Source organism: Emys orbicularis, chromosome 16 (genome assembly GCF_028017835.1).
Source record: "Emys orbicularis isolate rEmyOrb1 chromosome 16, rEmyOrb1.hap1, whole genome shotgun sequence".
Classification (NCBI taxonomy): Eukaryota; Metazoa; Chordata; order Testudines; family Emydidae; genus Emys; species Emys orbicularis.
In genome coordinates this window covers 14,815,874-14,840,371 of record NC_088698.1, presented here as the reverse complement: position 1 = coordinate 14,840,371, position 24,498 = coordinate 14,815,874, and the positions used below count along the sequence as shown (strand labels likewise).

Below are 24,498 nucleotides of genomic sequence, written 5' to 3'. Positions count from 1 at the left end.
ACAGAGACTCTACTGCAGTTTCCCTTGCCAAGGGCAAATAGTTTATTATGCAGGTAACATCAGGGGGTTTCTGGATGCAATTTCCAGTTATCCAAAACCTCCAAGATGTTTCTCATTCTCCAGTTTCACCTCTAAGCGCTATTCGTGATACGCTACTAGGAGCTGGTTGAACTGTGTGGTGTATTTGGCCAAGATACAGAAAACAAGTTAGGGTTGTCAGTCAATGGCACAGACCCTGCAAAGGGACAATTATGGAACATAGTGGCTGTTCCCTGGCTTTTCCTTTGCACTCTTCGTTTTGTTCATCTCAATCTTGCTGCTGTTTGAAGGGAGGCTGGTTTGTGGGGGGAAAACATTGGAACAACAAACCTAAATGTAGCAGGTTTCTCTGCATGTGGATCGTGGGCTAGAGTCCAGGTGAATTGTATTAACCTGACTGAGAACAACATTGAAAAAATGTAAAGAATACTATGAAGTCACTTAAACCCCAAGTTTAACGTAGCTCTGAAGTTGCAATATGGCAGGAAGTAATGTGCTGCTTCTTCCATTTTACTTTATTTAAAGCAATTATTCTAGCACCACATAGTTAGTTAAAGAGATCGGCAATTAGTGCAGGTCCTACATATAAACAAATTTGTGCTTTATGAACAAGTGTCATATATGCAACCAGCTTTGCTTTGGTTTTAAGGCCGACACTGGGAAGGGATTAGATGCGATGCCAGTGCAGCTACGTACCTTGGCTCCACCAGTGCTTGCAGTGCTGCAGGTTGTGTAAGATGCTGGGTCCGGTGGCTTTCAGCCAGCATTGAGTGAAGTCACAAAGCTGAGTAGAGGCGGGCACCCTGTCCAGCAGCTGAAGGAGGAAGGGGAGCAGCAGTCGGGATAAGACAGCTGGCTCTGCAAAAACATTGGGTTCGTCCTCTTTATACAGACTGACGGCTCTGAAAGGGAAGCCAAGTCAAACGATAAACCCCACGTTTTGTCTCATTCACTGATCTGTTCCTCCAAACACCTCTGCACAATGTCACGCTACGTACCAGCTGTGATAGCACAGTGATGGGTGTTGCATGAGCAAACGGGGCTTTCTGCATTGGTGACTAGAAAGGATGGGATTTCACATATTTGGTGTTTACAGATTGAAAGGCCCAAGGCCTCCCTCTGTGGGGGACAGTTCCCTTGGGATGCTGGCAACAATAATGTTTCCCATCTATAGAGCACAGTTTTACAGCACTGTACCCCCATTAACTCCTTAATCCACACAACCCCCCTGGGAGAGACTGAAGTGTCATCTCCACTGTACAGAGGGAGAAGCAGAGAGATTAAAGGCCTGATTTTCAAACTTGAGTGCCTAAAGCAAGGCACCTACGTAAGTGGCCTGATTTTGAGAGGTGCTGAGCACACGCAACCACCAGTGAAGTCAATGGGAGCTATGGGTGCTCAGAACCTCCAAAATAAATAAATAAAAAATCAGGCCACTTCTTTAGGTGCTTGAATAGAGATTTAGATGCTTAAGTTTAGGCCAGGATTTTCAAACGTAGGTGGACTAAGTTACCTGCCCCAGGTGGCACAGTGAGACTGTGGCAGAGATGGAGACAGAACTCACTAGGCCCTGCCCTCTATTTTCAGCCTCACTTGCATCCAGTCTGGACATTTTTATTTAAAAAACAAAAACAAAGAAACCCCTAAACAGATCATTTCTTTGCAGGGCCTAGTTTTTAATCTGCCCTTATAAAAACAAGGCGTCCCTATGGCTTTTATTCTGGAATACCACCTGGAGCGGCTTCCTCTGGAAGCAGAGACAAAGCCAGGCTGCATTTGCTCTTTTCACTCCTACGAGGAGACTGAGCATCCCCTCCTTGCCCTTTGCTGGCACACGGGGATCACTGTTTGCATGTCTGAGCTGTCCCTTTACAAGCTGGTCACTTGGGCTCCCTCCTAAGAGGCAACCGAATTCTTGTGATTTGCCTTTGTTCCTGAAGACAGGTTTCCCAATCCTAGTCTGCACTGTGGCTGCTTTGCAATACACTGCTGGCATAACCAGCCATGGCGGGATCTCTCTAGTGTATTGGTATACTCCTGTGGCATGAAACAACCATAGACACTCTTAAGCCATTTCTAGTGTCTGCAGCTAGTGTTGGGAGGACATGGCCGGGAGAAAACTAGGAGTGGCCAGATCTTCCTACGCCACAACAATCCCTAGCTCTCCTCCCGGCCCCTTGGGGCTATTGCCAGGCAGCTGCTTTAATATACACTGGGATATTGGACCAGTGCAAAGTGGGATGTGGGAGCCTCAAAGCAATCTTTGTATCCCTTCTGGAGTTGCAGTGTGCCCTCCCCTTGGCCACAGCTGAAGATGGGTACTGAAATATTTCTGGTATATGTCTCCTTAACACCACTTTAGAATCTTAGCTGCTCACTTGTTGGCCTCCAGTTCTGTCAAGATGTTGCTGAGATCCAGTGTGGGGAGGTGCCGTAGCAAAAACTCAAAGGTTTCTTGGCAGCCCCAGAACTTTTCCAGCAGGACATGCAGCAGGCACACCAGCCCTCTGTTACCCTGGATGAAGACACAACTATCTTTAGGCTGCGCTCCCGACACGTGCTGAACAAGGCTGGCGAAGACAGAGGCTTCACGCCGTACTTCCTGATCCTCATCTTGTAGCAGGTAAATGCCCATGTCCATCACACTGAGTGGAAAAAGAAAGCAGACTTCATTTTAGTAGCATATGGTGCTATCCGGAGCATTTCTAAGCTATCCAACTACAATGCCAGGGGATAATCTTACACAGGTTGTAACTAACAGGAAACTTGGATGGTCAATATCATCATTACTTGTTTCTGGTAGTGCTTGCAATGTGTCAGGTGTTACATACATGAAAGGCCCTGCCCCCATGAGCTTACAGTTGAAAGAGACAAAGCTAATAGATGGAGGCTAGGGGAAAGGGGGAAATATACCAGCAGAATGGTCAGATGGAAACTAGCTACATCCTGGTAATGTTTAACAAAGATTCTCTCTTTTCTCTTTTGTAAAGTGACATACAATATCCTCAAGTACTCCATAACCTTGTCACAGTCAACCTGTCTCTGTTCATCAGTGCAAAGTGCCCCATCCAATATTATATTGAGGCTTTTCATGAGGACACTGTTGGGGAGAGCTGGACCCAACATTTACATTTTGTTTAAAAAAATAGTTTTACAAACTCTTAGGTCAACAGAAACGTTTCCAGTATTTTTATTTAAACTCCAGCTTACAAGTCTTTTGTTTAAATTTAAAGATTCCTATGTTGTGTCTGCAACTGGAATATTGCAGAGTTGAGTTATCCTGCATGAGGGCCAGAAAATGAAACTGATGAGTTCATTTTCATTGTCCAGGCTGAGTGAAATGCAGAGTAAATAAACAGTACTTATAGCGAAAAGGAGCTGAGGCTTTCAGGTGTTAGCAGCAGCAGCAGCAGCACAGGTAACAGCATCTTGTTTTTAAAAATGTGACTTGTAACTTGGCAATGTCCCCTTTAATATTCTTCAATGCGGTTTTCCTAGTGCAAGTTTTCTATTCAATAGGCAAGTTATTAACCTTTAGGGCCAGAAACTGGGATTTTGGATGCTGGAGCAGTACTGGAAATGTGTATTGTCAATGACCATGAAGAAACCTGACTTTCATGCCACAAGTGTTGCTCAAAGTCAAGCTGAATTAGCTCTTACCAGGAAATGAAAAAATAAATAATATGAGGTTTTTTAGTTATATAAACAAAAAGAGAATAAGGATGGATGATATTTACCCCCACATACATGAGGGGGTAAATAGCAGGGAGGGTGAAGAGCTATTTAAGCTACAGGACAATGCTGGCACAAGAACAAATGGATATAAACTGGCCATGAACAAATTCAGGCTGGAAATTAGAAGAAGGTTTCTAACCATCAGAGGGATGAGGTTCTGGAACAGCCTTCCCATAGGCGTTGTGGGGGCAAACAATTAGCTTCAAGAGAGAGCTGGATCCATTTTTTTAGTGTGACTGTATGACGGGGTCGCTTGTGCTGGTAGGGGTTAAGGCTCAGCAGCCCTGAGGCCCATTTCTGGTGTACGTCGTACGGACCTAAAAGCTCATGCTTCAGGGTTTCAGCTGGCCTCTTGCAAGGGTCAGGTAGAGATTTTCCCCTCCAGGGTATTCTGGGTTGGCAGAGTTTTCGCCTTCTTCTGCAGCGGATGGGTGTGGGTCAGTTACCAGGATTACATGGGTGTATCTCATTGAATCATTTCCTGCTGTTGGGGGGGGCCTCAGGCACTGGTGCACTGCAACCCCTCCTACTCTCTGCCTGTGGCACATAATACTCTAGTCCCCTGAGGGCTGGAATACTTTGGTCTCATTTCAGTGGTTGGGATCAGTGTGCGGGAGGCGGTGGTGGTGGCCTGTGATATGAGGTGTGAGAGGTCTGATGAGATGATCTGCTGGGTCCCTTCTGGCCTCAACTTAAGTGTCAGCTACATACCGCACAGCCACCGACAGCAGGGATGGGCAGGAGGCTTCCAAGGCACTCTGAACCACGTCTGCTCCTGCCAGCTTGAGAGACCTTGCTGCCGCCAGTCTCAGCACCTCCGAAGAAATGGATCTGCTGCATCTTTCCAGCATCACACACCATCGCTCAAGCAGGGGATAATCCCGAAGCTTGGAACTGTCACAGGACGAGTGAGAGAGAAGGAATATCAAAGTCAGGTCATTCCTTCTGGCTTCATCAGACACGGGCACTCAGCTGACTGCCCCAACACAGAATTCTCCCTTTTCAGGAAGTTTCTGTACCAATAAGCCAGACCCATGTCACTGCACCAGATTAGTGAAGCTGCCATAAATCCTTTGACATTGGCGCATTTGTTGATGTCCAATGCAAAAACGAAATCAAGATGCACTAAAGTATACCAGGGCCTGCAGCGAAGGGTCATGGGTCTCTGCAGAACACGGGGGAGAAGCAGTAGCACCTCTGGTTCTGTCCCTTTCACAGCAGTTACATCCTATTATTCTCCATCCGTTCAAGCACAGGGTCTGGGCGTCGCGAGAAGCAGGGCCACTTGAGTTCAAATGCTACACCAGGCACAAAAGGATTACCGTAGCTGCCAGTATTTTAGGGTGGTACCTGCCCCAGGGCTCCTTGGACACACAGCCTACTGGACAATTATCTCCTGCACCGACACCTCTGTAACTGGCACCCCTACGTTTCTACGTGTCACTGCAGGCATGTAACTACAGCTCCTGTTCAGCTGCAAGTGATCTGTCTCCACGCTTTCTCGGGGAGTGGAGTAAATTGGTATCAGACCACCTACCACGCAGGGCAGAGCTTGAATGCAGCGCCAGTTAAATCAGTGTCGTGGAAGGGCACATGCCGCCAATAAAATTCAATGCCAACCACGTAAGAGCAAGAGGAAAAAAGCCAGGACCGAAGCACCAACCTGAATATATTATATAGGCAATGCCAAAGAAGTGTCGGCTGTTGTAGGGCTCAGTGCTGCTCCTACCAAACCCAGGGCAAAACTCTTATTGACGTCTATGGCCCATCAGCGAATTAGAGGGAGGGTACAGGAGAATAAGACTCTACTTACCCCAGGACAAAGAGCAAGCTAATCACAGAGAGTGCCTGGAAGAGGAGGTCTGGGCCAGGAGACTCGGTTTCCACCATAGATAGCAGGACATCCACACATGCTGCTGCAGGACCCAAGAGTTGATGGAGAACATCCTGGGCGTGGGATGAAGGATTGCGGCACAGATGCACCAAAGCCTCCAGGTATAACTTCAAGAACTCTTTGTCCCTCCGACCTTGTAGCACTGACGTTAGGTTCTCCTGATGAAGAAAGGGAAAGTTCCCAGAGAAATAAGGAATCTTTGTCCCTCTCGGGAAAAAGTCCTTTCAATTTGGGATGAGCAATGACACTTCGAAAGCTAAACTGCAGCTGTGGAAGTGTGGTGGATTAAACGCTCTAGCCACTCACCTCTAGAGACTTGGGTTCAAACTTCCATTAGGATGCGCGGGGAAAGGCATACGGTAAGTGAATGGCCTCAGCACAGTGATTTCTGGGAACACCTAACTAGCCAAGCTCATCCGAATGAGAGCTCAGAAAGGCACGATCTGTTTCACAATGTGGGGGTGTTAGGACTGGACAGCTCCTGAGCGTTCGCTCTGATTTAAAATCTCTATGGAGCCTTGCCTTACCAGTAACGTCAGCTGGAGACTCTTCTCTAAGTCCTTGCTTCTTTCTTCCTCCCCTTCAATCACCCACGTCAGGATGGCTGATTGTATATCAATATCTGCCCCTTGGAGGAGCAAGCAAACGGCACCAACTCTCTCAGCCCCAGCCAGGCTTGCTGCCTCCTTGCAGAGGAAGTGGGTGATAACTTGATGGAACACAGCGGAGCCCACCTGCAAGAAAACCAGAACAGCTGCTTATATGCTGCTCCATGAAAGGCTTTGCTTTCCAGACAGGGACAAGATCCCCTTGATGTGGGCCAAGTTTGGATGTGTGCCCGACACTACATGCCCACTGCTAGCACATTGAATAAAAGTGAAATAGCTGGAGAACTAAATTTAACCTACATTTTCCCCTTCAGCAGAGATGCTCGAGGTTAAAGGCCATTCACCATTTTTGTAAGAGCACCAGAGACTTTTTAAATCCGAGAGCATTCCTCTCCTGCTCCAAGCACTTTACAAACACCAACTGGTTAAGCCTCAAAGGATCCCACCGTGAGAATGACTGCTCCTCATCCCTATCCTGTCCTCCAGACCCAGCAGAGAGTTTATAATGGTCCATTGTGTTTGCAGCTTGACTGGTAGCATCTTCCTGCTGCATATTCCTTCTCCTTGAGCTGTTTGAGGCCCCAGTGAGCCACAATGAACACATCCTCAGGAGAGGCAAATACCTGGAGCTCAGAAGATCTGGCCTTCTGCCCTGGCCCGAGGCTGTCCAGTTCACTGCTCACAACCTCTCGAAAACGCTTTGCAAAACCCTGGGTGCAGCTCCCCACCAACAGGGAGATGACTTGGAGGTAGGCTGAGCGAATCAGAGGGCACTGCTGTGCAGGGGTGACCAACCAGAACTGGCCTTCCATCTGGTGAGCCACAGACAGCATGGCATCTGGTGACAAACTGAAAGGAAACGTCAGAGTTTACTTAGCGAGGTACCAGTAACAATAGTTATGGGTTAGCTGTTACTAGCCACCTTGGATGCAGGAGCGTTAGCTTGTCTCTTTGAAAGGTGCTGGCCCAGTTCCCTCTGCAGAGCCATGCATTACAATTCTGTTTCTTGGAAGGGGACAGGGTACTGCATTGATAAAGGCTGGGAAGGTCAGTCGCTATTAGACCACCCTGTATCCTGTCTTATAATGGCGTCATTGGGCTCTTTCCTCCTGTTTCTAGGGTGTGTGATGGAACCTTTCCCCCACCCCTGCAACCAAACAGAACATGAGGTCAGTGTACGTCCTTCTGCATGGTCCCTGGCACTCCATGAAGCAGCCAGCAGGGCTCCATGCAGTATGGTCTGTCCTTATTTCTTGCCCCTTCGATAGCAAATGGAGCCATTCCACAAAAGGCAGGATTGCCACAAGCACAGGAAGTGAGTCAGCTGGTGAGTCTGTGATGGAGCCGCTGCTCTGCCACTCAGCTGGGAAGCAACATTCCTAGGTTAATTTCAGCGTTTGCCTCGGCATTCCTTGCCAGGCTGCTCACACTATGCCCCTGGCTTTGGAGTCTGGCTCTGAGGTCATGCCTTGCTGCCGTGAAAACAGAAAGGGAGTAAGGGAACGGCACTTAGAAACCCACTCACCAGTTCGAGTCCGCAGCATAAGCCAGCAGAGCCCGTATCTGCAGCAGATGCCCATGCAGTGTGTTGTGGGATAGGACACCGCCTTGCTTAGCTAAGTCCCCAGCCAGTCGCAGCAGGATCTTCCCGTATTCAGCTGTAGGGACAACAGGGACCAGGGCCTTGGCTGCCATGACTCGCACAGCGTAGATGGGGTTTCCTGCAAGCTGAAGCAAGGGCTCCAGGAAGCAAGTGGAGACGCTGCAGCGCGAGCAGTGCAGAGCGGGAAACAAAGCAAAGATTATCCTGCTGCTGGTCTACGTCCCTGCTAAACGGAGCTGAACGGAAAGGGCTAGACAAGGACGACGACCGCTCGAGAGCATGTCTCGGCTCTGCACGTCAGCTCCACGGGGCCTCTGAGCCCTCAGGACCAGCAGTGTCACTGCAGTGTCCCGCCATCGCGCAGCCCATCCTCTGCCAGGACGCGAGTGACCCAGATGAGGGCCGGGACCCTCCCCCTCCGCAGAAGGCGGCTGATGCCGTTGGCTCTGGCAGGCTGTCAGCCTCACGCAGGCCATAGGTAGCAGTGCCCCTGCGTGGACCCCCAGCCTGCACCCTGCCACCTGCCCATGGGGTGGCCGCCTCCCCATTTTCTCTACCTGCTCAGTCCATCTGCCCCGGGTTGGAGTTTTGCCAAGAGCGTGAGGATGGCGTGGAGCGAGGGGCAGAGGTGAAACCTCCCTCCCTCCGGCTCTCCTGCCGTCTCCAGAGCTGAGTGCAGCTCTCCCAGCAGGATCTCCCTCAGCTGCGGGTAGCGGCTGAAGAACGCCTGAGGGCTCACCCCGTCCTGAGCGCAGCTATCGTCCCGGCTCCGCTTCGGACCCAGCACCCGAGCTGTGAGGGCGCCTGAAAGAAAATAAGCGGGGGAAGGGCATCAGGAACCACGGCCATTGACACATGGCAGGGATGAACCAGCTACCCATGTACTCTGCCCTGCGCTTCAGCATGAACAGCAAGTCCACCAGAGCCGTGTTTAGGCAGAGGAAACATATTAGTGGTTTGAGCACGGAGACTTCCTGACGTCTCTCCTTGGAGCCTGCCTCAAATCCTAGCAGAGCTGGCTCAGTCATTCGACCTTCCCAGGCAGGGAGATGGAGTCCCATGCAATTTACTCGACGGGGGGCGCTCTCAAAAGAGACTCCGAAAAGCAGGTCCTCCCTGCTCTGCAGGGCATTAAAGATGCTGTGGCCTGTTTGCTGGGGTTTGCCTCGGGCCCTTGTCCAGCATCTCCCACTCCACTCGCTCTTATGCTGAGCCACCCTCCACCCCAGAGATGGCTGCATTTCATTGACGCTGTGTGTAATGGGAGAGATGGAGACAAGTCAGAATTTAGATCCTGACTGGGACTGCCCCAAAGGTCAGACCTGGGGTTTTGCTTGAGGCCATCCCTTGAGCGCAGTTTGGAAAATGCTTTGTGGGGGTGGGATTCTGTATAAAACATTCTTCTTAGACCCTTTAGGGAACAGCTACCCTAAATAGCAAAGGAAGCGGCTAGCAGACCTGGTAAGCGGAGCATTCCTGAAGTAGCCCAGCGCTGGCCTAATCTGGGACTCTAACAGATATAGGAATTAGCCTAAGACTCACCATAGACCGGAGGACACGTTTTGCAAACCGTACAACACTGTCTCCTCCCTCCTCCCCACCGCTGTTATTCACAGCAGCACTTCTGACATGCTCGTCTTGCTTCCTGTTCCATTCCGAGGGCACTCAGGGCTGGACACGGAGCAGAGCAATGGCCTTGCTCCTATGGAGGTTGACGGATGGAAGGACACCCGTTTGTGCACCCCACGGCACTGCTAGGAATAAGCAGCTGCTACTCACTGAAGAGCTGGATGGCTGCGTTTCTCATGGCCCAGCTAGACGAGCCTAGTGCCTTCAGAAGCAGAGCCATCATAGGCGTGACATACTGCAGCAGCGCCGTTCCTAGGCCGGAGCCACGCACCAGTGTCTGCAGCACGTGCAAGGCGGAGACCTGCAGAGAACACACAACAAAGAGCACCGTGGGGGCCAAGGGACATCTTGGTGCCCACTGGCAGAAGGCAGTGCCCTGGGTCTGGTCTCCACAGAATCGTTCATCAAAGGGTGTCTGGTAAGGTCTCTAGTGAAAGCCTGTGTCACGCTGATCATCCTAATCACTGTGACGTGTTTGTACGGATAATATGTAAGGGTGTGTGTGTGTGTTTTTCTCTTCAGGTGGGAGCTGCTTCTCCACCTGTCCGGCTATATGTAAATTGAGTACTGTATACTTCACAACAGCTGTCTGTTTACAGACTGACCGCAGTGCTAATCAAGAGATTGTGAAATCTCCATGGGAGAGTCTCTGCAGGAAAAAAACAAGCAGCAGGAGGTTCCCTGTTTACAAGTGATGACAATGGATGGCTGGAACTATATCTGGGGATACAATGGTATGTCCGGGGATACAATGGTATGCCCAGGTATCCTTCACTGAGGGGTCAAACTGCCAGTTGGCTTGTCGTATGAACGAAGGATCACAGCTGGTCTGGCTCTGATGAGAAGAGAGACTTTGGGCTGGACTCTTCCGGGGGAAGCCTGGAGGGCTCAGGGGCTGCATGTGCCTATTCCTTACGTGGAGAGGGACCATGAAGCCTGCGTGGGCTAAGGGGGGGAGTGCTTGTGTTGCCTGTGGCTGGTGGAGTTTGTGAACTGACCCCTCACAGATATGGCTTCCTCACGCTAAGGGCAGGTGGTAGCGAGGTGCCTTGCAGCCCTGGGTACCCCCCCAGAAGTGTCGCAGTTATTTCCCACTCAGAGCAGCTTTCATTGCAGAGGAGCTTGACGTACTACACAGAATGCACATGGGTCACTTCTGGGGGGGCGGGGACACAGCAAACACTAGGCAATCGTTCGGGGCAGCGAAAAGAAAGCCGTCTTCCTCAGTTGGATCGGCCAGGGAAGGTAAGTGAGTGTGACGCTGCGGCAAACAGCTCTACAATAGTGAAAACCAGCAGGACTCCTGGAGTGGGCACAAGTAGTTTGCTTGTGGGTTTGGTCTCCTCTGAGAGACGGCGCTGCAGGCAGCACGGTGACCCCAGCCGCGTTCGGAGGGCAGGGTGCTCGCTCAGCAGCACCACTGGCCGGGATTCAGGAGGCAGCCTGCCTGGCTAACCAAGAGGCAGATCTCGTCTGCTGAATATCATCCACTAATGTGGGAGCTGAACTGCTCGGCGCTCAGGCCTCTTACCTGAGGGAGGTCCAGCGTCTGGTCCCAGTTCTGTGGGAGAGGCGTGTTGGCCAAGGCCAGTGAAGTCTGGATGCACTGTGCTAGCAGAGGGCGTGCCTTGGAGGGATCCTCCCCACCGACGATACACAGGAAGAGCATGGGGAAGCCGGCTGCCCTGCGGGTAATGGAGCTGCTCCTGGGGCCACTTAACAATTCCAAACCCTGAGAAACAAAACCAGCCCAGGAAGCTGTATGTGGCTGAGATTACACCTTGTGGTGGTCAGACTGGGATTGCAGTTTAGGAGCTCTTAGCTCCCGGGCCTGTGCGCTCACACCGCTGGTAAACATCCAACGCCCATGTTTGTTCTATAATAAGTGCTGGGCGTGATACAGTAGCTCCTCACTTAAAGTCGTCCCGGTTAACGTTGTTACCTTGCTAATCAATTAGGGAACATGCTCGTTTAAAGTTGTGTAATGCTCCCTTCTAACCTCGTTTGGCAGCTGCCTGCTTTGCCTACTGCTTGCAGGAAGAGCAGCCCGTTGCAGCTCGCTGGTGGGGGCTTGGAACCAGGGTGGACCGGCAGCCCCCCCATCAGCTCCCCACTCCCCTAAGTTCCCTACGCAGCAGCTGCCCAGCAGGTTAGCAATTGCAGTTGTCCCTCCCCCCACTGCCATGTGCTGCTCCTGCCCTCTGCCTTGGAGCTGCTCCCCGAGACTCCTGCTTGCTGTGCGGGGGGGAGGGAAGGAAGAGGGGGGCTAATGTCAGGGTGTCCCCCTCCCCTCTGCTCCTGCACCCCACTAACCCCATCTTCCATAGAGCAGGGGGGACACACCAGGGCTCAGGAGGGCGGGAGCTTGTAGCAGCTGCAGTCTCAGCAAGCTGATCTAATTAACAAGGCCGTGTACTTAAAGGGGAAATGTGCTATCTCCCTCCATTCCTGCTGCCTTGCAGAGCGAGAGAGTTAACCCTTGAGGGCTCAGCCAATTGCTAGTTCATCATTTAGCAGTAAGGGAAATATCCCACCCTCTGACTCCTCCACCTCAACCAAGCTTCACAATCATCATCACTGTGTACCAGTATTAAATTGTTTGTTTAAAACTTTGTGTGTGTGTGTGTAAAATATAGTCTTTTTGTCTGGTGAAAAAAATTTCCTTGGAACCTAACCCCCCCATTACATTAATTCTTATGGGGAAATTAGATTCGCTTAACATCATTTCGCTTAAAGTCGCATTTTTGAAGAACATAAACAACAACCTTAAGTGAGGAGTTACTGTACAGGGTTGGTACATGTGGACTGAACAGCCGAGAGGGGAGAGCTGGATCCAAGGGGCGTTCTGCTTAGTCCTCGGCTGTCGGCTGGTTTGGGAAGAGGGGTTCAGTGGAGTGATAGGGATGCTCAGACCTTTGGGGTGTACAAGGCCCCAGCAAGGGATTTGGGGGAATACAGCAATGATCTTTGGTCCTTAAATTTACAACTGTTCTAAACCTCTCTAAAAACAACACACATGGGTGTGTGCTCAGAACAATACATGAGTGAGGGGTCAGAGGTCAATGATTTGCCAATCAGAACTCTGAATTGATTAAAGTTAATTAGTCTGTATCCCCTTACAGAAGGGGGCTGTTTTCTCCTGTGTTTGAACACGTACTGGTGCCCTGATCCTGACTGAGGTCTTCGGGTACCTCGGTAATATAAGTAACAGTTACCTTTAACTGAATGACCTTCTCCCCCCGCTGCCTAGAGCAAGAAATGGTTGCAATACCTGTGCTAGCATCGTTCTTGGCACTGCCTGCAGTTCTGCATGAGGATGGTTCAGCAAAGCACTGCAAAATTTGGTGAATCCCATGCTGCAACCTTCAACTGCTCCCTAAGACAGAAGAATACTCAGGGCTCTGCAGGTTCAAAGGGCTTTCCATCTGCTCTCTAATCAACCCCCACCGCAGCCCCATGAGGGAGACACTCGCCTCTTTTCACAGATGGGGAAGCAGAAGCAGATAAATGTAATGACTTGGTCAAAGCTGCAGCAGTTAAGTGTCAGCGCCAGGATTAGCAATCGGGAGCTCCTGACTCATAGTCCCATGCTTAAGCCAAAGCTCCTGGCCTACACGATAAAACATTAAAACGGAAGATTTTTGTGGAGCAGAGAAGTGGATTTTGTGGGTGAAGCTAATTATGAACCTCCACTCTCCGCTGTGTGGGTTCAAAAGGGACAGTCGAGCCACTCTTGTCTCACGTGATACATCAAACCCCCACTGGGGTTACCACACATTGTCTAGCCCCTGCACTAGCCCAGAGGCTGAGTGACAGAGCCCATAGCGCTATCCAAGAAGCAGTGACATGGCCAGTTGCATCCACCCAAAGGGATCCAGGTTCACTGCTGGGACACAAGGAAGGTAGGTCAGGAAGAAGAAGAAGAGAGGGGATGTCGGACGCTGTTCTGTGGTCATTGCCACTGTCCAAAGCAGTAATGACTGGCTCCAAATGGAGCCCTGCCATCTCCTTGGCCAGGAGTTGGCCCTTGTAAGGGTTAAATGGAGAAGTACTGGTGGGGACCCACACTCAGGAGGGAAAACATCTGCTGAGTAATGGACCAGCTGGAGCTTTCCTTTGCGCTGCTGTAAGTCCCCAGTAGCCCCATGAAAGTCAGTGGAGTTGTTCCAGCGTCACGGGGTGTAACAGCAGAATCTGACCCAGGGACCTGACGAATGGCCCTTAAACGACAGACCTTGCTGCCCCCAAGGGACAGTGACATGAGCCCTGGGCCATTCAGAAGGGAGGGAGACTCCCCTGTCAGGCCTGAGATGGGACGGAGGGTGTGGCACAGCCTATCCATCCGGGCCGGACGCTGTTCTTACCCAGTGCCGGCACTTCAGCAGCACTTCCTGAAACACTCTAGCCGCCATCTTGAACACAGTGAGTGGCAGGAGTGGCTCAGGCCCTGCCCGTGGTGCCAGAGGGAGAATCTTCTCCACTAGGCCTCCCAAGAGCAGCCCTATTTCCTGCGGGGCCAAAGAAACAAACCAAATTAGGCGTGAGATCACGACCTCGCTGAATTGACGTGGCCTCTTCTCCTTGGCGCTAGTGAGGGATTTGGTGCATTGCTGGCTAAGAGCATCATTATGTTCCAGAGTGCTTTAAATTGCTGAGAGCACATGGCGCCTGGCAGACATGCCTCAGCCCGGGTTTCCACTGGCACAAACTGAAAAGTCCCCTCCAGCTGGTCTTTTGCTTTGCCCTCCCCTCCCCTCACTCCTGCCCCACCCCAGTCAATGCTTCAGTAAGGTGGGGAATTTTTACCTATGCAGTCTCCGGCAAGGATCAGTCTGAGCCAGGTTTGAGCCTGCTGTCATTGAAATGGTAAAAACTCCCACTGATTTCAGTGGGAGCAAGAGCAGGTCCCTGATTATCCCATCACCTTGATCACTGATGTTTGAGAGTACCCAGGAATCAACGAGCTTCCCAAACCAGACAGGCAGAGAGCAGCAAGTCTCTATCATGCAAGGACCCTGCAAGTTCTGGGAGGCATTTTAACGCCAAGGCAAATCAATCAGGTTGTCGTTTATTATTTCTAAAGGGCAATAGCTAAGACTAGTGCTTTGCAGACTAATGTAAGAAGCCCAGGTCCCTGCCCTGAGAAGTTGAGTTAAACAATGTACAGATAAAGGAGGTGGGGGGATGGCTAGAACAAAACCATCTGATTTTGTAACGCTGAGGCGTGGCACAAGCAAGCAGGAGAGGACAGGTAGCAGAAGGTGCTAACAGAAGTGAATGTTCAGGAGGGCCTTGAAGGAGGAGAGCAAGGTGGCTAAGAAACATGGCTCTAATTAATGCTCCTTCAAGCTGTTTACAATTCTTTACTGGTCTGGCAGCCAAGTGCAACGCAGAACGGTGCAAAACTCTCTCCTGCCTTTCCAAACATGCAAAAATAATTTCCTAGCTGAGCCTGGCACTCAAAACCCTCAGTGAGCAGTGTAGGAATTGGCTGATCCACCGAGTCAAATCATCACTAAGAGCAAAATTCTCCTGGAACAGGGGCAGTACTGCTGCAGCCAAGAGCTTCTGTCCTGCCGTGTTCCCTGTGACAATATGACTCAGCAGCAGAGTTGTTATCATTCGTTAAGTATCTTCATCTAGGCCTAGATCATCAGAGGTATTTAGGCTCCCCCCTTTCAGTGAAGTCAATGGGAGTTAGGTGCCTAAACAGCACTGTGGATCTGGGCCAGAGATTCTAGAGAATTACACAGAAGCCCCTAGTGATAGAGACACCAAACAGACAGCTGGCACATTGTTCCAAAGGCTCCATGGTGCTCTTACTAGCCAACAGCAGGAAATGCTTGGAAGAACTGCCCTCATTTAAAAAGCCATCCTATTGCAAGACTATATAGGAAGGGATCCATTCCCCAGCTGGTGCCTGGGACTAGCAGTACAGGAGCGGCATCAGGAAGACTCAGGGTTTGGTGCAGAGAGGCGAGGGGAATGGGGCGGGGCCTGAAGCAGCTGGAGCCCATTAGGGTCCCAGGAAACCAGTCAACTATTTAAAAGGAGGAGGCAGCAATGACATTGAGGCAGTAACTCCTAGCGAGCCATAGTGAGGAAACCAGGTGAGTCGGATCTGTCCACACCAACCGGGAGTTGGTCTTGGCTTGTGTTTAACCCTGGGGTAAAGGAGTTTGGGCCTGTTATTTATCTGACAGAGGAAATCAGATTGAGGCCCGGGAAAAGGGCCCTTTTCGTTTGCCCTGAGTGTGAAAAGGGGGAATTCCAGCACTGGGGTTAGGGCAAGCTGTAAAGGGAATTCTTTAAAAAAAACAAAAACACCTTAGTTGCCTGGGTTTTCTTTGGCAGAGGACCCAGTTCACTTCTCAGCTAGAGTGCCAGAGAGGATGCAGGAGAGGAATATGTACCTTGCATACTTCCCCTGCTTCCCAAACCAAAGGTGTCCCCTGTCCTGGCTGCCTCCCCTGTCCCAAGCCTCTTGATGACAGAACTCTGCGGGCAGGGTCTCAGCTCCCTTCAGGCTGCTTACGGAAGCTCCTTACCTTCACTGAGACCCAGCAGCAGGTCAGGATAAGGTTGTGCTCCTCGGACAGCAGGATGGAGTCCTCCCCATCCTGCTGCTCCAGGCCTTTCCCCAGCATGATAAGGGAGCCAATAGCATTTACCATGTCTGCAAATGAAGGAGCAGCAGCTGCAAAAAGACAAGCAGAAGGCAGATTTATTTTAGCCACAGCGTAGGTAATGGATGGGGAGGTAGAGCAGAGCCTGCTATGGGTATGAAATCCAGAGGAAAGGAGAATGGAAATGGCCTTACAAAGGTAGATGGTCACCTGAGGTCTTGCTTAAGTCTGAGAGAAGGATCAAATCCATGATCTTCTGATTTGTGGGAGGAGAGAGAGGGAGAGAGTGTGTGTGTAAAACTTCCATACTGTAGCCAGTAGCTAAAAAGAGGTGGTGGTGTGGACCCCACCCTTCCAAACCATGATCCTGTGGACCCTCCCTGCTTTCCCGTTGTGACTGTACGACATCCCTGTTGTAACTGCAGTTGTGTGTTCAGGTTTTTGTTGTCTTTAAAGTGCCGTGTTCCTCCTTAAAGTCAATTGTTGTCTCCTTCTGCCCTTTATTTCACTTTTCCCCAACCCCCTGGCCTGCTCTTCTCTCCTCCTGCTCATTCTTCTCTGCCACCTGGGCCCCTTCTCCACTGTCACTTGGTTGCCTTAACCCTTGCTGCCCTAGCCATTGTCTGGCTACCTGAGCCCCTTCTCCTGCTGGGCACCCTACCTTGTGTCATCCTGCCCTGGGCATTCCTCCTCTCCTTGGCCACTCCAGTCCCCTTTCCTCCTCCTATGGCGCAGCAGCCTCTTTTAGAGGCAGTTAGGTGGAAACAAGAGGAAGCAGGTGGTTTTCGCAGACCGGCTCTTTGGAAAGAAGAGCCTGAAGGGCTGCAGAGGCAGGTGGAAAGGAGACCACCTGTGACCAGCCGGCTCTCTGCAATCCACACTTGAAGAGCTCTTGGCACTTAAGGCAGGCGTAGCTGAAAGGGCACGACACCGTGGGGTGGGCTGGCTGGGAACCCTTCCTCACCTGGCTGGTTGGCGTTAGGCCCCTGCCTGCTCTGGAGCACCCCCAGGAGGAAGGTGCTGATGTCTCCCAGCAAGGTCACCAAATGGCTGAGGAGCTCCTGCCAGCTCTGCACGTGCTCTCCCTTCAGCATCGAGGCTGCCCCCTCCGGTACCTCGAGCAGACACCGCCGCAGCGCCGCCATCACTCCTACACAGATAACACTCGTTATCACAGGGCCGGACGCTTGCATGTTCCCTTCCCATACAATCCCCCGAATGAGCTGGGTCACTGAAGTTGAGTGAGAGCTAGAGGCAGCCTGTGGCAAAGAACCGCTGTCCCTAGATGATATCCGCACAGTACCGACAGAGGGCCAGGGATAAAGTCGAGATCCCTTCCCGGAGACGTGGCGTACCAGATAGGTAAGAGACATAACTCCGACAGGAGCTGTTTAACAGCATGCAGAAATGGGGCTGATGTTTGGGACAAGAAGTGAAAGAATATTGTGCTGTGGGGGATCTGAGGCCAGGGAAAAGTCAATAGCCGCTTGGAAATTTAGCCAGAGCAGCTGGAAAGAGTGCCACGGACAAGTAGCCAACACCTCAGCTCTCCATTCCACAGCAAGCTCGACCCCTTTGTCCCAGCCCATAAATACACAGCTTGTTTCATCTCCAACGCACGTCTCAAAACGCTCGCCAATCATCACTAGGCCTGTGTGACATAGCTAGGGCTGCCCCAAGCCCAGCTGGGGACATGGGCAGAGAGGTGAAGCGACTTGCCCAAGGCCACAGGGAATCTCTTTGTCGTATCTGGGAGTGGAGTTAGTTGTGCTGTGCTCAGGCCAGTTACTGGCTGCATGATTTGCTGAATCACAGACCTGATCCATCACATGACACACAGCTGTAGTCCGACAGGACTGCAGGGGAGAGAAGGGGCATGGGAGCTCTGATGTCTCCTTCCCCATGATGCCTGGGGACGCACCATGCATTGGGTTAGTGCTCGCTGCCTGCAGCAGGTCTTGACAAGCCATGGCGTAGTGAGCTTGCAACATGCGGAGAAGATACTGAGCAAAGCACAGGCCTCGGTGCTGCAGAGTTGGCGCCGCTTTTCCCTCGGGGAATAGTCTCTTCAAGGTGCTGCCGTCTGACCTGGAGGAGGAGGAGGCAGATGCTAACACCATTGACAAAGCTCAGAGGGAGCCCTCGCCTAATCGCCATAGTGACAATCCTCATTGCCAAGGGCTGGAGGCCTTGTGTCCTAACACTGTAACGCACCAGCGCCTTCAAACTTTGTAAGGTTACTTCAGATCACGGGCCGCTGCTGTCTGGCCTCCAGTCCTGCTGAGGTGAATTATAAATAACCCCTCTGAATAGTAAGAAATATGAATAGTCTCGCTTCATAGCTACTTCTTGTTTTGTTTTTAATGCTACATCCTTAATGCTAAGGCAGATGTCAGTATTGTTCCCAAAGGAAGCAGGAGAAATCTATTTGGTCAGGGAGAGGGGGGTATGCTGAAGTGCTGAGAGAGCAAAATCAAGTAGTTCTATTTCAGGTGGGAATCATAGAATATCAGGGTTGGAAGGGACCTCAGGAGGTCATCTAGTCCAACCCCCTGCTCAAAGCAGGACCAATTCCCAACTAAATCATCCCAGCCAGGGCTTTGTCAAGCCTGACCTTAAAAACCTCTAAGGAAGGAGATTCCACCACCTCCCTCGGTAACCCATTCCAGTGCTTCACCACCCTCCTAGTGAAAACGTTTTTCCTAATATCCAACCTAAACCTCCCCACTTCAGACTAACCCTAAGGGTTGTTACTTTGCTATTCTGTACTGATGTGGTGGTGGGAGGCTTGCGTCCCCAGCGCTGTCCCTGCCCAATCTTGATAGGATCCTCTGCTTCCGTTCAGTTAAACAGACACTTCAGACAATATCTGGCATGAGGATCTGTCCTCTGGGATCACAGAGGGAGAGGATTAAACAAGCGGGTGGATGTTGATGCCCTGTCAGAGTCTGAGATCAGAGTAACTGGAAAGACATTTGAGTGCCATGTAAGTGATATCAAACTGGTTGGAATCGGGAGTCAGCTAAGCAAGTCATGGTGAGCCGTGTGTGTGGACAGACAGGATTATGTACACACTACCGGTTCTCCTGGTCTCCTTCCCACATGTCCCCTGTCTAAGTCCTTTCTAGAGTAAACGAGAGCGACAAGCCAGTCAGTACTTCTGGAGGATGGTTTTCATCAACACCGCTCCGGCTTCTGCCTCCTGCACTCTGGGGCTGCTCACCGCCTCCTGGGCACGCTCAAACAGAGCCACAGCAATGGGTTCTGGGAAAGCCGGTGGGAAGTAGCGGATGAGCAGCTCTGATGCCAGCTCTCGGACCTGCCAAGAGAGGAGGGTGGAGAGAGGGGAAGGTTATGGCAGGACACAGGTGAGGAAGCAGAGAGGCTTTGGGGAGCAGGATGCTTTGGAATCCCGAGCCAATAGAGCCCATTCAGACCTCTAATTTTGGAAGCAAAAGGGGCACCCGTTGTTACTTGGCTATTCTGTACTGATGTGGTGGTGGGAGGCTACGGGGGTTCCGACAGAGCCCAAGAACACAGGCTCCCGGCAGCAGCATGCGCCAGGAAAGCTGGCAGCCAGATCTGGCTCTTTACAGAGGGGGACAGCGTCCCCAGCGCTGTCCCTGCCCAATCTTGATAGGGTCCCCTGCTTCCGTTCAGGTCAACGGGCCACTCCTGCTGCTCAAGCCACGCAGCTTCTGTTACTAATTCCAGCTGTCCACAACATCGAGCTGTGGCAGTGTTGGGGACAGAGGGCTGCTTACCTCATTCGTGCTGTCTTGCAAGCAGCTCAGCACTGCCAACAAGTTGCTTCTAGAGAAAAAGTCCCAGCAGCCCTTCTGCCTGGCCCAGCTCAACAATGCCGCCATGTTCTCTGTGGTGACAGAAAGGCAGGTCGGTGAGATGTAGGCAGTAAGTGTTGTCAGGGCTGACCTCCATCGAAAGGGCTCCCCTGTGCTAGGGAATGCGGGACAGCAGAGTACCCAACACAGCTTCTGCTACACAGTGTATGGCTGCAACAATGCGCTGTCAGTGCTGGAAGTGCAAGTTAAAGTTAACTGGGCTGGGGGCTGCAAACTAGTTTCTATCAAATGAGCCCTTGGGTGGGTAAAGATTTGATTCCACTGAGCCTTGTGTCATCTCACACACATGGGAGCTTATCATAGGTAGGGCCCTAGCAAATTCACGGCCATGAAAAACGCGTCACAGACCATGAAATCTGGTCTTTTGTGTGCTTTTATCCTACACTATACAGATTTCACGGGGGAAACCAGCGTTTCTCAAACTGGGGGTCCTGACCCTAAAGGGAGTTGCAGGAGTGTCACAAGATTATTTTAGGGAGGTTGCGGTATTGCCACCCTTCTGCACTGTTGCCTTCAGAGTTGGGGGGCTGGAGAGCGGCAGCTGTTGGCCAGGCGTCCAGCGCTGAAGGCAGCGCCCCACCAGCAGCAGAGAGTACGGATAGCATGGTATGGTATTGTCCCCCTTACTTCTGCACTGCTGCCTTCAAGCCGGGTGGCCGGAGAGTGGCAGCGGCTGCTAAGGGCCCAGCTCTGCAGGCAGCAGCCTAGAAGTAAGGGTGGCAATCCCATAGCTGCCATCCTTACTTCTGCGCTGCTGCTGGCAGCGGCTCTGCCTTCAGAGCTGGGCTCCCGGCCAGCAGCCGCTGCTCTCCAGCTGCCCAGCTCTGAAGGCAACACCTCTGCCAGCCGCAGTGCAGAAGTACGGGTAGCAGTACCGCAACCGCCCCTACAATAACCTTGTGACCCACCCCCAACTCCTTTTTGGGTCAGGACCCCTACAATTACAGCACTGTGAAATTTCAGATTTAAATAGCTGAAATCATGGAACTCGTGATTTTAAAAATCCTATGACTGTGAAATTGACCAAAGTAGACCGTGAATTTGGTAGGGCCCTAATCATAGGCAGGTCAATGCAGAGTCCCCAACATTCCTCATATAATGTCAGAGGCTCTTGATTCTTTTTTTTTTTTTTTTTTTTCCCACCCGAACCCCTCCAGGGACCTAGACTCCCATCTGCTCATCAGCGGCCCCCAGAGTTGAGGGCCAAAGCACGTAGAAGGAGTTTGTTTGTAAAAGGCTGCAGGATATTTTTCTGGATTTGATACACACGCCCCCCAATCACTACAACCTCCCATGACATGGAGAGGCCATTCCGTGAGGGCATTTAAAGGTGGCCGCCCTGCTGACGGGGGTCAGAAGTAGACCAGCTGAGGAATCTACTCGGAGCTCATGCCGTTCAGGGGGGGCCTGCTGTTACCCACGTGGAGGCTGCCCCTTCTTCCTGGCGGGGCTCCAGGTGTCGGTGCAGGTCTCCAGCACCGCGGCCAGGAGCAGCAGGGCCGTCTTCTTCCTCTGGTAGTTTGACCCGGGGGTCAGAAAGGAAATGCTTAACTGCAGCAGCCACTCCACAAAACCTGCATGGGGGGGACAAAGCACCTCTGGTTACGTGTGAGCAGCACAGAGGGAGGGCAGGGCGAGCCCTTTGGAGCACGAGGGTGCACTAGATTGACTAGAAGGTGGGAAAGTGCATGGCTCCCGAGGGGCTTCTCAGCATCTAATGGTCAACTGGTACTTTGTGACAACAGAGGGACTAGGACTTGGATCCACCTGCTCCAAAAGCACAGGCCCCGGCCACTGCGGCTAAAGGAAAAGCTGTCAGCTGTGCCAGCCCTGTAACACCCAGCGGGTGGCTTTGATTTCTGTCCCACAGAAAGCACCGACATACGCCTCAGCCAGTTTATCGGCTTCAGATTAACTCCACGGAGGATTTTTTTTTACTTGAAAATCCACTTTTCGCTCTTAATGGTGACGCTTTGCTCAGCCTGGGTAATGGAAAACCCACTCATGAGTTTCACGTTGGTTCACACTCTGTTTTGCTATGTTCAGAGAAAGTACCCCCCAGCCTAGACCACTTGTAGAAAGGAACTTTATTACTGGACATGCTGACATGTTCAGACACAGTTTGGTTTTGGGCCAGGAATGCCAAAATGTCCTATCGCCCCAGGCTGTTGCAATACGACCAACATCTCTCTCTTACATAGCACTTCTCGAAGCACGTTACACAGGAAGGTCAGTATTGTTCTCCCCATTTTTACAGATGGGGAAATTGAGGCACGGAGCGATGAAGTGACTTGCTCATGAGGCCTATGGCAGAACCAGGAATAAAACCCAGGTCTCTCAAGTCCGGGATTAACCCACTAGGCCTCGCTGCCTCTCCTCTGTAAGCTTTCCAGTTTTTCAGACTCTTGAAATGTGGAGAAGCGTCCAAATTTCAGGGTGTTTATCCCAACTGAACCCAAATGTTTGACCCACTGATGTTGGCCCAGCCTCATTACCTGTACTGCCAGTGCCAAACAGTCTAACATCAGGCGTCAAGCCCCCCAAATTTATGAGAGTAACAAAATGATTATAATCTCCCTCCCCCCAATCAATTTATTTGCCATCTGCTTTCTGAGCCTTTAAGGGGTCACATTTCCCAGCTTTTCTTCACAACCAGGGAGGCTAGAAAAAATAAATAAAAGCTGAGTCTCACAGTCACATGACTCCAGGAGCTGAGGCTTTAAGAAAAAACACCAAAGATTGTGAAATTCATGATCAGTTCACAAGAGTTGGTATCGCTGAGTTACACGCCCGCTGGTCGGCTCGGCAGTAGCAGGACTGGAGCTCGGAAGAGAGCAGTCCTGGCAGATACTGTGGAATCACAAGGCCTGGTGCCAGAAGGCAGAATAAAACTTCCATTAAAGGTCCAAGTTGCCCCACCCCCACTGTCCAGGCCCAGTTGCACGACCCACCAGAGCTCCCTACACGCATCCCAGCTCAAGTGGGCCACAAAAGGGTAGTGCCAGGTGGCAGCTTTATGTGTGAAAACCTAATGCTGGAGGCCGCTGAGGTGAGCAGAGAGGAAAAGTTAAGCAGCGATGGGAGCCTATGGGGACCAGAGGCTTGGAGTGAGATGTCAGGAACGGCTCACTCACCTACTGCTTGTGCAAGTGCTCCTTCTGGATCCGTGCTGGCGGAGCGCTCAGTAGCTTTGCTCTGCATCTTGCTGCGCAGCTGAGAAAGGGCGCTGTCCCTCAGCCTGACCAGAGCCTTCTTCACTGCAGCCTGGAGCAGCTGCCGGAAAGAGGACGAGTCGCAGTTCAGGTTCAGTGGCAAGAACTCCTTCAGTAGACGGACCTCCACCTCTGACAGGGCCTGGTTGGTCCTGGGGCTGCAACACAGGAGACCCAGAGCTGCTAGGCGAATGTTCTCCTCCCTGGAGTGCAAGCAGCAGCAGAGCCTTTCCAAAGTCTCCCCATCCAGGGGCAAGGCCCCGGTGATGATCTTGCGGCCGTTCAGCAGGGCGACCCACGCCCGAAGGTGGGCAGAGTCCCCACCACTGCAGCTCTCAGCAAGCAAAGTGTAAGAGGCGGGGAAGAGCCGCAAAGTCCAGACAAGAAGGTAGTTGGAAGCGTTGCTCTGAAGGAAGGAGATGGGAGAGGTCAAAGCACTGGCCAAGGTGGGCAGCCAGTGCAGTGCCCACTTCTGAGCCAGCTCCTCCTCTGTGGCAGGTTCCTCTCCCGCAATCCAGTGCTTGCGCTGCTGTTGCAAAATGGTTTTATACACGTCTGATGCAGCTGGGCACAGGTGGTTAGTGGAAAGGCAGTTCAGAAGGTGCTGGGGAAGATCCTTGTAGGTATCCAGAACCTAGAAAACCCCAAATAACTTTACGGTCCTTGTTTGCTTCAGACAGCCCCTGAACTCTCCTAACGCACCAAGGAAACAAGCCTTGCTCATCTTATTAGTAGCTAAAACAAAGGCTGTATTATGATAGTGGAGGACCAGCTGCCTTCCCCACCAAGGAGAGGTGGATCCCAACACAGGTGGTAATTTCTGGTCACTGGTGGCACTAAGCAATGCTGAGATACCACAGTGATCAGTGCTTTTGACTAAGGCTGCATTCAAATCAGTGACCCGGTGGTAAAAGGCATTTGATGTATTGTTTCTGTCCTCTTTCATGAGCTGGCTATTCTCTGTGCAACAGCTAAAGAGCTAACCTGGGGCTCCCGGTTACCGGGTCAGAGAGACTGGGAACACCCTAACAGCAGTACTGGGTTCAAAACAGAAGACCCCCAGTAACCCAAAGACAATCGTAGCAAAATATTCTGTCCCCATCTCTAGTGAGACCACAATGGGGCAGGAAAATGCTGCTGTGATCTCTGCATTGACGGGTCTTGGCATCCAGAAAGGCAGGGTGGTTGGTAGGAGGGGCAGTGGCTCATGCCCTTGAGCACCTCCTTGTGGTGGATCTTGGGGGCGATGGGGGCCACAGTTAGGCAGAGATCCAACCATTTCTTTTCTG

At 51.5% G+C, this 24,498-nt stretch overlaps 1 protein-coding gene across 1 annotated transcript in view; it reads right to left on the bottom strand.

Moving 5' to 3' along the window:
- Positions 1-24,498, bottom strand: part of LOC135890331 (tRNA (32-2'-O)-methyltransferase regulator THADA-like) — a 39,175-nt gene that overhangs the window by 1,445 nt on the left and 13,232 nt on the right. The window contains exons 12-30 of the mRNA XM_065417697.1: positions 23,132-23,843; positions 21,419-21,571; positions 19,899-20,008; positions 19,293-19,453; positions 18,056-18,222; positions 17,099-17,284; positions 16,057-16,205; positions 13,873-14,016; positions 12,780-12,884; positions 11,040-11,240; positions 9,659-9,809; positions 8,437-8,683; positions 7,802-8,038; positions 6,900-7,125; positions 6,196-6,402; positions 5,588-5,826; positions 4,486-4,668; positions 2,418-2,684; positions 736-941 (exon numbers count right to left, since the gene is read on the bottom strand). Coding sequence (XP_065273769.1) covers positions 736-941; positions 2,418-2,684; positions 4,486-4,668; positions 5,588-5,826; positions 6,196-6,402; positions 6,900-7,125; positions 7,802-8,038; positions 8,437-8,683; positions 9,659-9,809; positions 11,040-11,240; positions 12,780-12,884; positions 13,873-14,016; positions 16,057-16,205; positions 17,099-17,284; positions 18,056-18,222; positions 19,293-19,453; positions 19,899-20,008; positions 21,419-21,571; positions 23,132-23,843 — 4,051 coding nt within the window. The remainder of the gene's footprint in view (positions 1-735; positions 942-2,417; positions 2,685-4,485; positions 4,669-5,587; positions 5,827-6,195; positions 6,403-6,899; positions 7,126-7,801; positions 8,039-8,436; positions 8,684-9,658; positions 9,810-11,039; positions 11,241-12,779; positions 12,885-13,872; positions 14,017-16,056; positions 16,206-17,098; positions 17,285-18,055; positions 18,223-19,292; positions 19,454-19,898; positions 20,009-21,418; positions 21,572-23,131; positions 23,844-24,498) is intronic.